The sequence below is a fragment of the Penaeus chinensis genome, chromosome 28 (assembly GCF_019202785.1).
Source record: "Penaeus chinensis breed Huanghai No. 1 chromosome 28, ASM1920278v2, whole genome shotgun sequence".
Taxonomy (NCBI): domain Eukaryota; kingdom Metazoa; phylum Arthropoda; class Malacostraca; order Decapoda; family Penaeidae; genus Penaeus; species Penaeus chinensis.
In genome coordinates, this window is record NC_061846.1 from 4,406,408 (window position 1) to 4,419,476 (window position 13,069).

Genomic DNA, 13,069 nt, shown 5'->3' on the forward strand with positions numbered 1-13,069 from the left:
AATCAAAAATCACAAGGATAAAATATAAGTATAACATATAAGTGACATGTTATGATCATAAGCGTCCTTATGATGAAAAATAATATGATGAGGGCAAAACAATATATATTTCAAATCTAACAGTCTCAAATGTAATATGCCTAACAAAGTACAATTTGCAGTAGCGATGTTGTCAGTAGCAGGTGCCTGATACTTAAGACCCAATTGAGGATCTCAAATTTCTTACAAAATCCAATCCACGCACTTGACCTATTAATGAGCACAAGGACTGAGATTTTATATTCTTTATTGAGCAAAGAACTAAACAAATCTACCTGGACTAAGATCTCGTATTCTTTTCTGTTGCAGACATATTTTATACATTAGTCTATTATATCACTACTTCATTTAATAACATTTTACTGCGCTTCATCAGTGATTCAACCATAATTACTGAAATTAGCCTGCGCGGGTTTTCAAATCTACTTTTTGTCTAGGCTCTACATAGCATTACATTTTTGTATGTAATATTCACCATGAATATTGTCCTTTGTGATTCGAAGTTCAGTAGTCACCGTATGATTCCACATTTGGTACATATCTCCCTATTTAATTTTCCCAAGTATGATTTTGCTTTAAAATTGGTTTGTTTACACTAAATACACTTCCACGATCGTCATTAGTACTTATAACTCTAATAGATTGTCTTACTAGGTATATTATCATTAAAAAGAATGATACAGTAGTTTGGTATATACGAATTTCACTGTGTAAGATGTTACTGTAAATTTATCTGTAAACTAATTTGAGTTACTCACGAAATTGCTTTTGTTTTCTTTGAAACCTTTTGGTGTATTTTCTATTAGAATTATGGGTAACTTAGATAATAGACGTGAGAGAACAAATCCATCTTTAATCAGATTTTGAAAATGCCTTGTAATAAAACAGATTTGTTGGAATATGTTTTGAATATTACTCGGATTATTTTAGTGAGTTCGCTAGTTAAAACAAATACTGAACTGCATTACTTTCTCCCTATTGTCGAATCGAAACGAAATCTTGCAAGTTAATGAAATTTGCATGGTGTAGACACATAGGGTATTTTAACAACAGGATTTAGGTGTTAAATTTAAAAGTTGGGGACGTTGTGGAAATTTACATGCGTATAGAAGCGGCACATAAACTTCATTCATCCCTTAAACTTTCCAGTAAGTGTAAACTTTTAATATTTTGAAAACATATATATATATATATATATATATATATATATATATATATATATATATATATATATTATATATGTATGTATGTATGTATATTTATTTATTTATTTATTTATTTATCTATTTACACTTATTTGTGCGTGTGTGTGAGTGTGTGTGTGTGCGTTTGTAATACACACACACACACACATACACACACACACACAGATAAATATATATATATATATATATATATATATATATACATATATATATATATATATTTACACTTATTTGTGTGTGTGCATGTGTGTGTGTGTGCGCGCGCGCGTGTGTGTAGTGAGGATACTAGCAATAGAAGTTTATGTTCCTCATTTGCCCCATATTGTATTCATATTAGAGTAAACGTTATTCACTATGATACCTTATTTCAAAAGTGTGCGGAGTAGCTTACTGAATTTTATAAAATAATAGAATGAAACTGATTGTAGAACATTTATTGCAATGAATTTGAAGACAGAATGTGCGTGTATGTTTAGCTACACTCCACATACCTAATCATTTACGAGCATTTCTGCTCATTTCAGAAATAAAATGCATATACTTTTTGATAAATTTAATATATGCAAAGTATATCATCATAAGAGAAACAACTGTGCTAATTTTAATGACAAAGATCAATTCAGGACCTCCGTAACATTAAGTGCTAGCTTTTCTACTGAACAAACAGGTGTGTATATTCCCGTGTATATGATTATATAAAAAAAAACTATATCATGTTTGAGGTCCCAGCTGGAAAATATGAACACTAATCATGACTTCATTTGTCTTTTTAACGAAAGAACTTAAGCAAGATTCCTCCTATATTATTTAGCAATGTAAGAAATGCAGGAGTTGCAGTGACTCACATACAGCCCAAAGGTTTCTAAATTATTCATTTTTGTGAGAGTCATCTGTCATACTAAGGGCACCATTCCTCTGCTTCCTCTGCCCTGGTTCTACTGAATTTTCTTTTCTTTTTTTGTTTTGTTTATAGATTTGCTATATTTGCTCTCTCTTGTGTGCATAGTTGATTCTGTTTTGATTTGTTTTTACTTTTTTTTCCCCTCTAGATATACTAGGTTCGTGTTGAAGGAATTTTTATCTTGATTCATTAGCAACAGGTCTTTTGCTTTTCTTTTTCATTTTATTATTTCCATTACGAATCTCTAAATGGCAGTGATTGCATGTATGCGAGTGTAACGATTTTCTTCTGCCATATCTTTCTCATTATTTCTTTTTTGCTTTGTTTTTATATATATGTTTAGTTGATACCCGACATTTAAAAACAATGTTGTTCTAGACTTCGACCAGAATTTGGTACATTTTCTAATTTTTTTGAATAACCTTTCAGACATTAAAGTTTATATATATCCCGTGTTTTACATCACGATACAGAAAACCAGATATGATTATATGATTATAAACTAACATTCTTAGTGTAAATAAATGAACAGCGACATAAACACTGTACATTAGCCAATCATCTTCCTAGCTATGGCTTCTGGTAGATATGAAATAAGCCGACTATAGTTGCTCTGGCATTCCATAGACGGCTTTGACATGTTATATAAATATTACATCCCCCCCCCCCCCCCCCATATTAAATATTTTTTTCAGCTATGGAATCTGCCAGCGTGTCAAATTCTAGAACGTGATTTTTCAGAGCAGCTACATCCACATCCCACAACTAAAGGAACATCTCCTTTGCTACGATTTTCTATAAAGTGACAAAAGAAAAAAATATATATTACAATACTTATGATAATTAGTATTATCATCATAAGCCATTAGCTAATTAAGTATAATAACAGACCCTTTTCCTAGGAATAAATAAAAGTCTCTCTCGGTTTTTGTTTTATTTGACATCATCTAAAGACAAAGGAAGAGAAAACTGTTAGTTCAATATCACAAAACACTTTAGCTTGTGACTAGGAAGAACAAAAATATCAACAATTTACATTATATCTATTTTCACATAAAGAAAATATATTTCACTTGGCTCACTTAGCTTCAAATATATCGCGCTTTGCACGGACGGTACCCTCTGTAATGTACACTTTTGGTCTGTCCTTCACTCGAAAGGTGTCGCGTCGCTCGGGCCTCGAGCACGGCTGGCGACAGGACTTTGGTATTGCACAATCTTTGGTGCTGAATGACTTATTGCAAGGAGTCGAGGCTCCGTTGTTATTATGCACTGGACATGGCGTGCTTGATATGCTTATCAAGCGATGGCCAGTGTGAAGAGAACTGAACTTGTGGGTTAACAGCGGCACCAAACATCCCTGGCGGCGCACTCGGGAGGACGAGCGCCTCGGGCCGTCGGACCCTGTGCCCGACCCGATGTTTCTCTCGAAGAAGTCCACGATCTGGCGGATGTCGGTGTCGACCTCGTGATCCGACAGGCGGCTGCCCGGGATGATGTCCTCGCTCTCGCAGAGGGAGGAGAGGTCGCATGAGTGTTGGGGGTCGTGGCAGCAGCCTAGACTAGATAGGTCCTCGGAGCTGTCGGTCACCACGGAGGAGGACCTTTGTACGAGGCAGTGGTGTCCCTGGTCATCGTCCTCGGTGGAGATGAGCGAGGCGGTGCTCAGCTCCGAGTAGGAGAGGCACAGCTCGGGCGTGCCTATGCGCTCCACGTCCCCGACGCTAAAAAACCCGCTCTCGCCCGACCCGCGGCGGCGCACTGGCCCCCCCAGGTGATTGCTTTGTAATACTGTGCCTCCTCCTTCGCCTCCGCTCCCGACGTCCGACCTGGGGCTGCTGCTGGCCGGCCCATCCTCCTCCACGTGGCAGGGCGTTCTGCACATGTCGTGCTGCCACACCGAGGGGCTGCCCTCTGCACTGGCAAGTCTACTAAATCTACACTTGTAATCCGTCACGTCTTTCTCGCAAACTTTCAACACTTTCCCACTGTGCACACACTGACAATGTTTTCTGTTGTTGTCCACTTGTGACGAGAACTGTCTATGGTTAACATGGCACTGGCAATGAGCATTAGTCGAGTGAGGGCAGAGGCAGGAGTCCGACGTGTGGAGGTGCTTGTTGGTCTCCAGGCAGGACGAGTGGGCCAGGAGGCCGGGCGAGTCCGGCAGGGAGTGGCAGTAGCGGCCGCCCTCCTGGAGCACCAGTTGTGACCTTGCGGGAAGCTTCAGCTGTGCGAAGGGGTTCACGGTTCCAGTGGATGGCTGGAAGTAGGGGTCCGCTGCGCTCATCTTCTCCACGATCTCCTGCGGCGTCACGGCCGTGGAGTCGGCCAGCGTGGTGACCGGGTGGGCCGTTCCCGGGCTGCTCGTGATGCAGCCCGCCTCCAGCACTTGGTTGCGCAGCAAGAGGAATGTGTCGTCAGACAGGGATCGCCGGTGACAGACTGTTCGCGGGGGACAAGTGACACGTGTTAGAAATGTCTACATACTTCAACAGCAAATGTATTACAAACACATCTAAACATTAACAATAACCTTCACTTCTAATACATCTGATGTGTATCATTAGAGTCTTAATACAAACCACACAATATTGCAAATCAATCAATCAATCATTCAATATTTGCCATTTATAAAACACCTCAACATATTCGCACACCCTAAGGTCACATTACCTTTGATCTTCCTAGGCATATGGCGAGGTGTGATCAGCTGATGCAAAAGAGATTCTAACTTTGTCGTCAGCTCTTCAAAAGTAGGACGGGTTGCTGGGTCAATCTGAAAAAAAATGACAGGGAATTGTTGAACAGAATCGTAATGAACAGACAAAATATTTGATTTTTGTTGGATTATAATTTTTTTTTTCTATTTGCTCATGACTGTGACTGTTATTATTACATTATTACTTTTATTCTACCATATATATTTGTTATCGGCCGTGACTGCTATAATCATTATTATTTTATTGCCGTGCTGTTTCCTGTCGTAATAGGCTCTGAACTTTATTGTACCATTCATTTTATTTCCAAAGAAAGAATTTGATCCTAATCACTCTGGAATCTCCTTATCATCTAAATCTATTCAGACATTATTTCTTTTATTATGTACATTTTCCCAGTTCGCGACATTTTAATCTCACAGAATACTGTTTACCCCTTGTTTTACAAATGATAATCAAAGGCACCAATCCTTATCAGTATAAGTGTTTTTTTTTTTGTTTTTTTTTTAAAGTCTCTGGGGATAAATAATGTGTGATATTTATTTACCAAATCACAGCTCACGTAATCCCTAAACACCCAACGTAAACATTAGTACAAAAAATAACTCCCACGAAATGCCATTGAAGAAAACAAAGATAAAATAAGAAGGAAAAAATAAATAAAAAAATAAAGCAAAAACAAAACAATTAAAAACTACAAATCCCCCCCTCCTACCTCCCTCCCATCCCCTCCCCCCCTACAAATAACAAAACAAAATTCCACATATCTTTCACAAGAAACAAAATACTATCCAAAAAAAAAAAAAAAAAAACTAATAAAAAAAAGGAAAAAGAGAAAATCAAAACCTTACCTGGCAGCACTGGAAGGCCATCTGTAGGAAGGCCGCTGGACAGTCTTGTTGGCACATTTGATAGAAGTCTAAATAATGCACCCCAAAGTTGTGTGTTCTCGGCAGAATGTCAGGATCAGCATCGCATCTAAAAAAATAAAATAAAAAAAGGCGGTGAAATACGGTTTAATCAAGTGGATTTTTAAAAATATTTTGACTTTTATTCCTCATGATGGATTTTTTTTTTTTTTTCATCTGTGAAATATAATTGTGATGTAGCTTACTGCTAAATAAAAAAAACAACAAAGAAAAAAACCGTACGTACATACATACGTAAGAAAAAAAATACAAAGAAAAATATAAAACAAAGAAGACAAAATCAAAGAAAAAAAGGGAAATATAAAAAAAGAAAAACAAAGAAAAAAGAAAAAGAAAAAGAAAAACAAAAGAAAGAAAGAAAGAAAGAATAAAAAAAACACCAAAATCACACGCCACCTCGCAATCAACTCGCAGACGATGATCCCGAAGCTGAAGACGTCCACCCGATGGTCGTACCAGTCGCCGCGGATCACCTCGGGCGCCATCCAGTACGGCGAACCCACCTGGCGGAGACGCACGCACCTGCGGGGAGGAGAAGGGGGGGGGAGGGCGTTAGATTGGTGATACGTTTGGATGATTGGCGGGGAATGGGGGGAAGAGAGGGGGAGGTTGGGGGAAGGGGGAGGAAGAGGGGAAGGGGAAGGGGGAGGAAGAGGGGAAGTGGAAGGGGGAGGTTGGGGGAAGGGGGAGGAAGAGGGGAAGGGGAGAGGTGGAGTTTGGGGAAAGGGGAAGAGGGGAGAGGGGGAGGTTGGGGGAAGGGGAAGGGAGAGGGGAGAGGGGAAGGTTGGGGGAAGGGGGAGGGAGAGGGGAAGGGTGGAGGTTGGGGGAAGGAGGAGGGAGAGGGGAAAGTTGGAGGTTGGGGAATGACGACTGGAGAGAATTGGGGGAGGAGGGAAGGGAACATTGGGAATTGAAGAAGAGGAAGGGGAAGGTTGTTGAGGAAGGGGGAGAGGAAGGTTGTTGGGGAAAGGTTTGAAAAAGATTTTGGGGGGAAGGGCGGGGCGGGGAGGTGAGGGGAGGGGAGCAGAAGAGGGGTGAGGGCTTAGCGGCCGGAAAATGAAGATGAAAGAGGACAAAGTTATTTGAAACCGACACATACATTCTCACCAAAGAGTCACGTCATCTAACATGATCATACAAAACACCACAATCTTTAAACAAAAGACTAAAAACCCTAATCCACTTTTAATGAAACACCCAAAACTCAACAATCCAACCTCCAATAATAAATAAATAATTCATTTCCTCTCTCACATTACAAACACAAGCGAGACTACGAACTTTTCGTGAGGGATCGGGGCAGCCAATCCGAAGTCCGCAATGACAGCTGTTAGTTTGTGTTCTCCACCTTCCTCTGTGTGCTTGATTAACACATTCTGTTGGAAGACGAAAATCATTAAAATTACTTTATTTAATTCAGGATTCTGTTAAAAAAAAGGATCCTAACATTACGTTTGTATACGCAAATTAGTTTAAATACACTTCCAGTACTGAAATAGTAATTATATGAAATATAAAGTACTCTTTCTGAAAAAAAAATCGCAAGAACGAATAAATGATTTCATTACAAAACCTTAAAATCAAAATATAATTAAACGTACTTTAAGAAAAAAAAAAACACTACATACACCACTTTAAGAGCGAAATATATCAATCAAACGCCCTCAGAAGCAATTAAACCAAACAAATGAACGAATAAACAAATAAATCCCACCCACATAAAGCACACAAATAAATATTCAAATGCCTCAACCCCATATAAACCACCTTGGAAGTGAGATCTCTGTGGAAGACGCCCTTGGAGTGCAGATACGCCATGCCACGAGCCACGTCCAGCGCCAGGGACACGCGGGTCGCCCACGACAGCAGGACGGCGTGGTTCCCGATGAGGGCGTCGAGGGAGCCTCCGTTTATGTACTGGAAAGGAAGGTTGGATTTGTAGAGATGCGATGAAGGAAAACGGATAATGATGTGGAACTGAGAGAGGAAGAGGAAAATGGACTTGGAAAATGGATAAATATGTAAAAGAGAGAGAGAGAAAAGGGAAAATGATTTGTAGATGTGTCAAAAAAATGTAAAGAGGGGAGAAAATGTTAGAACAGATTTGTAGATACGTTAAAAATACAGAAAAAAAGCTATGTAAAAAGGAGAGAAATGGAAAGAAAGTATTGAGAGAACTCAGATGTTAATTGGACATTGTATGTAGCCTATGTATTTGTATCAGTAAAGTATAGTATGTAGGGTATTTGTACGTTGATGTGCAAATGTTCATGGGATCATCACAGCAGTACGCAGAGGGATTAACAAATACTTACTGTATCTTGAAAATTACCCCTAAAAAAGTTCTGAAATATGTAAAGGGTAAATTGGATCTCATTTACCTAAGCCTAAAGACTACGAGAGAGAAACCTTATTCAACATAGCAGTGCTATATATAACTCATATAATTCTCGCTGAAGGCCGAGATGTCGCTGGTTAATTTCGTTGGCTTTCACTTTACTGAACATTCTAAGTCAGTGAAATTTACGAATCACTCCGTTTCATCACTTTGCTTTATAACTAAGACGGGCACTTTGCTCCCAACATTTCATGATTGCAGGCTAGACCGTCAAGAACTGTCTGATTTTATTCTCTCTCTCTATATATATATATATATATCCCTCCCTCTCTCTCTCTCTCTCTCTCTCTCTCTCTCTCTCTCTCTCTCTCTCTCTCTCTCTCTCTCTCTCTCTCTCTCTCTCTCTCTCCAAAAAACATAACTAACTAGACAAAAACGCAAATAGGGAACAAAATAAAATTAATAAAAATTATGGATCACCAAAAAAGCATTTAAGCGGCAAGCTCGGGTATTTACGGCTAAGTAAACAAAGCAGTATTTAACATCCATAATCTATTATCGTCAGTAAGAAAAAAAAAAAACTCTTTCACACCAGACTTGCATCATGGTTGTTTTGAACACGTGCATAAACTTTCCCCCAATTTGAACAGAGAATGCAGAGCCAGTCATTGCTCCAAATTCTTCCGCACCCACGCACGTCAAATGTGTTCAAAAAGACAATATACATCCCCTCTTGTTCAATCTTCACATCCAACTAAACATCAACGCTCAACAACGCCCTTTAGCCTCAATGGCGTCTTTGTTGTGTAAAGCATCCATTAGGGTTTTACCGCCTGATGATGTGTCCTGTCTTGTCCGAAACGTCAAGCATTATTATTTTTTTCCCTCTGTGGTTGCGTATTGAGAAGTATGCAAACTGTGTATATGTATGTACGTATATCAGAATACAAGTGAGTCTACAAATCTACTACAAATAAATCTTCAAATCCATTACAATCAAGAGAACAAATCCATTACAAATAAAGAGTACAAATACAGTATGTCAACAACATAGACAGTATTCAAGCGCTAGAAACACCTGCATAAACAAGAGAAGAATCTCACCTCTGTTAAAGCATGAACTTGGCCTTCGTTCACACAAACACCGTAATAGCTGGAAAAGAAAAAAACAAAAATCGAATTAAATTAACGTCGCGTCACAAAGGAAAATATTCATAACCCTTTCATGGGAGGATTTTTTAAATTTAATTTATTATTATCATTAGATATCTATTAAAAAAAAATTGCATAAAATTATTATCAAGGTTGACGTTAATTCTGCGTGTTTATAAAAAAAATATATATATATATATATATATTTGGCAGCTCTTTGGGGGTATTCCATCCAAATAATTATCTTTCAAAAATCATATAAGACTTATTAAGACACTATGTTTCCGGTTTATTAAGATTAACTAAGAATATAAAGAAACATGGTTGCAATGTTTAAAAAAGTAAATGATGCGATGGATAGAAAGGAGAGAATGAGATTGACGAAGAGGATGGGATGGGAAGACAGAGAGAAAGGGAGATGGGAGAGGGAGATAGGATAGGGAGAAGAAGAGGGAGAGGGAGATAGGAGAGGGAGAAGAAGAGTTAGAGGAAGAGGGAGAAGGACTGAGAAGATGGAGAAAGCGAGGAAGAGAGTAGGAGAGGGAGGGAGAGAGGGTGAGAGGAAGATGGAAATAGAAGAGGGAGAGGAAGAGGAAAAGGAGAGTGAGAGCGACATACACGATTACGAATAAAAAAATAAATAAAACGATAATAACGTTAATGATGATGGTGATGGAAATGATGGTGACAGTAGTAATAATAGTAACAGAAACAAATAAGAATAAGACGCAAAGAAGAAGATGAAAAAGAAGAAAAAGAAAACAAAAACAAACCTACCTTAAGATATTGGGGTGATGGAGTCGGTTCATCAGCTCCACCTCCCTCAGCATATTGTGCCGATTACTGAGGAGTTTGTTCATCTTGAGCACCATCACGTCACCTGTCACACGATGCCGCACCTGCAAGCAACAAGGGGGAGATGTTAAAACGAGGGGGAGATTGGGAGACGCTGTTGCACGAGGGGGGGTGGGGGGTGAAGAGGGAGGGAAGGGGGGAGAGGGGAAGGAAGAGAGGGGGATGGGCTGAAGAGGGAGGGGGGTAGGAAGAGAGGAGGGAAGAAATGGGGATGGGGTGAAGAGGGAGGGGGTAGGGAGAGAGGAGGGAAGAAATGGGGATGGGGTGAAGAGGGAGGGGGTAGGGAGAGGGGAGGGAAGAGAGGGGGATGGGGGTGAAGAGGGGGAAGGAAGGAGACGGGAGGGAAGAGAGGAAATAAAGGAGGAGGGAAGAAAGGAGGGGGATGGGGGTAAAGAGGGGAGGAAGGAGGGAGATGGGACGAGGGAGGAGAGGAAGGAGGGAGTTAGGAAGAGATAAGGAAGATGAGGAGGGAGAGAGAGAGAGAGAGAGAGAGAGAGAGAGAGAGAGAGAGAGAGAGAGAGAGAGAGAGAGAGAGAGAGAGAGAGAGAGAGAGAGAGAGAGAGAGAGAGAGAGGGGGGGGGGGAGGGCAGGAGGAGGGGAGATAGAGATAGTGGAGTGAAGGGAATGGGGTGAGGGAAGGGAGTAAAGGGAGAAGGGAGGAAGGAGAGAAAGAAGAAGAAAAAGAAGGTTAAAGGGGAGAAAAAAGTATTAATATGTCTCATGGAGGAACAGAATATAGAAATTCTCACCTAAACGATAAAATACAAGGAAAAAGAAACAAAAATACACACACACACCAGTAAAAAAAATCACACACACACACACACACACACACACACACACACACACACACACACACACACTCACAGATACAGAGAAACAACACCGGGAACGACCAAAATAAACGAAAGAAAAGACAAACGAAACACAAAAACAAAAACAAAACAAAAAACAAAGGAAGTTCGCCCCCCGAATCTCGTTCCCACACGTTTTAAATCTCACGCACTCAAAACTCGCTCTAACATCACAATGGGAACGAAAATAATAAACATAATCACAATAGATAAGGATAATCACAACAGGCGAGAGAAAAACCTGACCTCAAAACCCGCGCAAAATCCCTTTACATAAAAAAATGATAATAAAATAAAAAAGAGCAACGCAATAACGGAAAAATAACCGTGGTTCCGGCTAACCTTGAACATATCGTTATTTGCGTTTTTCGTTTTCTCTCTCTCTCTCTCTCTCTCTCTCTCTCTCTCTCTCTCTCTCGCTCTCTCTCGCTCTCTCTCGCTCTCTCTCGCTCTCTCTCGCTCTCTCTCGCTCTCTCTCGCTCTCCCTCTCCCTCTCCCTCTCCCTCTCCCTCTCCCTCTCCCTCTCCCTCTCCCTCTCCCTCTCCCTCTCCCTCTCCCTCTCCCTCTCCCTCTCTCTCTCTCTCTCTCTCTCTCTCTCTCTCTCGCTCTCGCTCTCTCTCTCTCTCCTTTCTCTCTCTCTCCCTCTCTCTCTCCCTCTCCCTCTCCCTCTCCCTCTCCCTCTCCCTCTCCCTCTCCCTCTCCCTCTCCCTCTCCCTCTCTCTCTCTCTCTCTCTCTTTCACGTCGGCATCCAATGGCGAATGTATCAACTAATCCAACGGAGACTGGATTAAAAAAAAAATAATAATAATAATAATAAACAATATAAATTTCAAATGTTACTCTCCTGATAAAAAAAAGAGGACGTTCCTCCTATAAATAAATAAATAAATAAATAAATAAATAAATAAATAAACAAATAAATAAATATTCAGCGGGGGAAATATTGTGCAGAACGCTTCTTCCCATATACATATATATATACATATTAATCAATTAATTTCTTCTCGTCCCATGGAAAACCCGAAACACGTCAAAATCCCCTCAGCATAATGGAACAAAAATATCAAAAAATTTAATCTATCTGCGATTCAGACGGGCGTGTGTATCTCCGCCATCATCTCGTTTTTATTTTTCTTTGTTTTTTATTTACATATGAGCGATACCAATATCTGATGTTAGAGTTCCGAAAATAAGTAATGATTTTTATAATAATAGACAATATCATTAAATAAACACAAACGCGCGCGCGCGCGCACATACACACACATAAAGGAGAGAGAGAGAGAAAGAGAGAGAGAGAAAGAGAGAGAGAGAGAGAGAGAGAGAGAGAGAGAGAGAGAGAGAGAGAGAGAGAGAGAGAGAGAGAGAGAGAGAGAGAGAGAGAGAGAGAGAGAGAGAGAGAGAGAGAGAAAGAAAGAAAGAAAGAAAGAAAGAAAGAAAGAAAGAAAGAAAGAAAGACAAAGAAAGAAAAAAAGAAAGAAAGAAAAAGAAAGAAAAACAGAGAGAATATGCGAGAAAAACAGAGAGAAAGACATTCCTCTTCTCCGAATCGCCGACTCCCCAGATGGAACCGAGATAATAATAATAAAAAAAAAGTAATTTCCCTCAAGTTCCATAAAATCTCGCGAGAAAAAAATGAGACGCTTCGGATCTCTTCATCAACCTGTTTATTCGACTTTTTTTTCTTATTATCATTTCTCTACCTTTCTCGCTTCCTTTATTTTTTTTTCTTATTCCTCCTCCTTCCTCCTTTTTCTTATTCTATTCCACCTCTTTTTTTCCTTCCGTGTTTACTTATTTCTTCCTCCTCCTCCTCTTTCTTTTCCCTTCGTTCTACTTCTCCGCCCACTCTTCCTCCTCTTCCATCTATCCCTTCTTACTTCCTCCTTCCCTTCTTTCACCCATTCCTTCCTTCATTAATCCCCTTCTCTTCCCCCTTCCTCTTCCTCCTCCTTCTTTCTCCTTCACCTCTCACGAAAGAAAGATTTTTTAACATATAATCCTCCAATTTTACTAAGCCTTCCATACGTCAAAATGCTTCCTCAAATATGGCAGTGATACCTGGTTTTCCTCTC

At 39.9% G+C, this 13,069-nt stretch overlaps 1 protein-coding gene across 1 annotated transcript in view; it reads right to left on the reverse strand.

The window, feature by feature from the left end:
* Positions 1–3,066: 3,066 nt before the first annotated feature.
* Positions 3,067–13,069, reverse strand: part of LOC125039876 (dual specificity testis-specific protein kinase 1-like) — a 170,606-nt gene continuing 160,603 nt past the window's right edge. Inside the window, exons 2-9 of the mRNA XM_047634212.1 lie at positions 10,062–10,183; positions 9,237–9,285; positions 7,562–7,711; positions 7,076–7,170; positions 6,191–6,316; positions 5,717–5,843; positions 4,822–4,924; positions 3,067–4,590 (exon numbers count right to left, since the gene is read on the reverse strand). Coding sequence (XP_047490168.1) covers positions 3,224–4,590; positions 4,822–4,924; positions 5,717–5,843; positions 6,191–6,316; positions 7,076–7,170; positions 7,562–7,711; positions 9,237–9,285; positions 10,062–10,183 — 2,139 coding nt within the window. The 3' untranslated portion in view covers positions 3,067–3,223. The remainder of the gene's footprint in view (positions 4,591–4,821; positions 4,925–5,716; positions 5,844–6,190; positions 6,317–7,075; positions 7,171–7,561; positions 7,712–9,236; positions 9,286–10,061; positions 10,184–13,069) is intronic.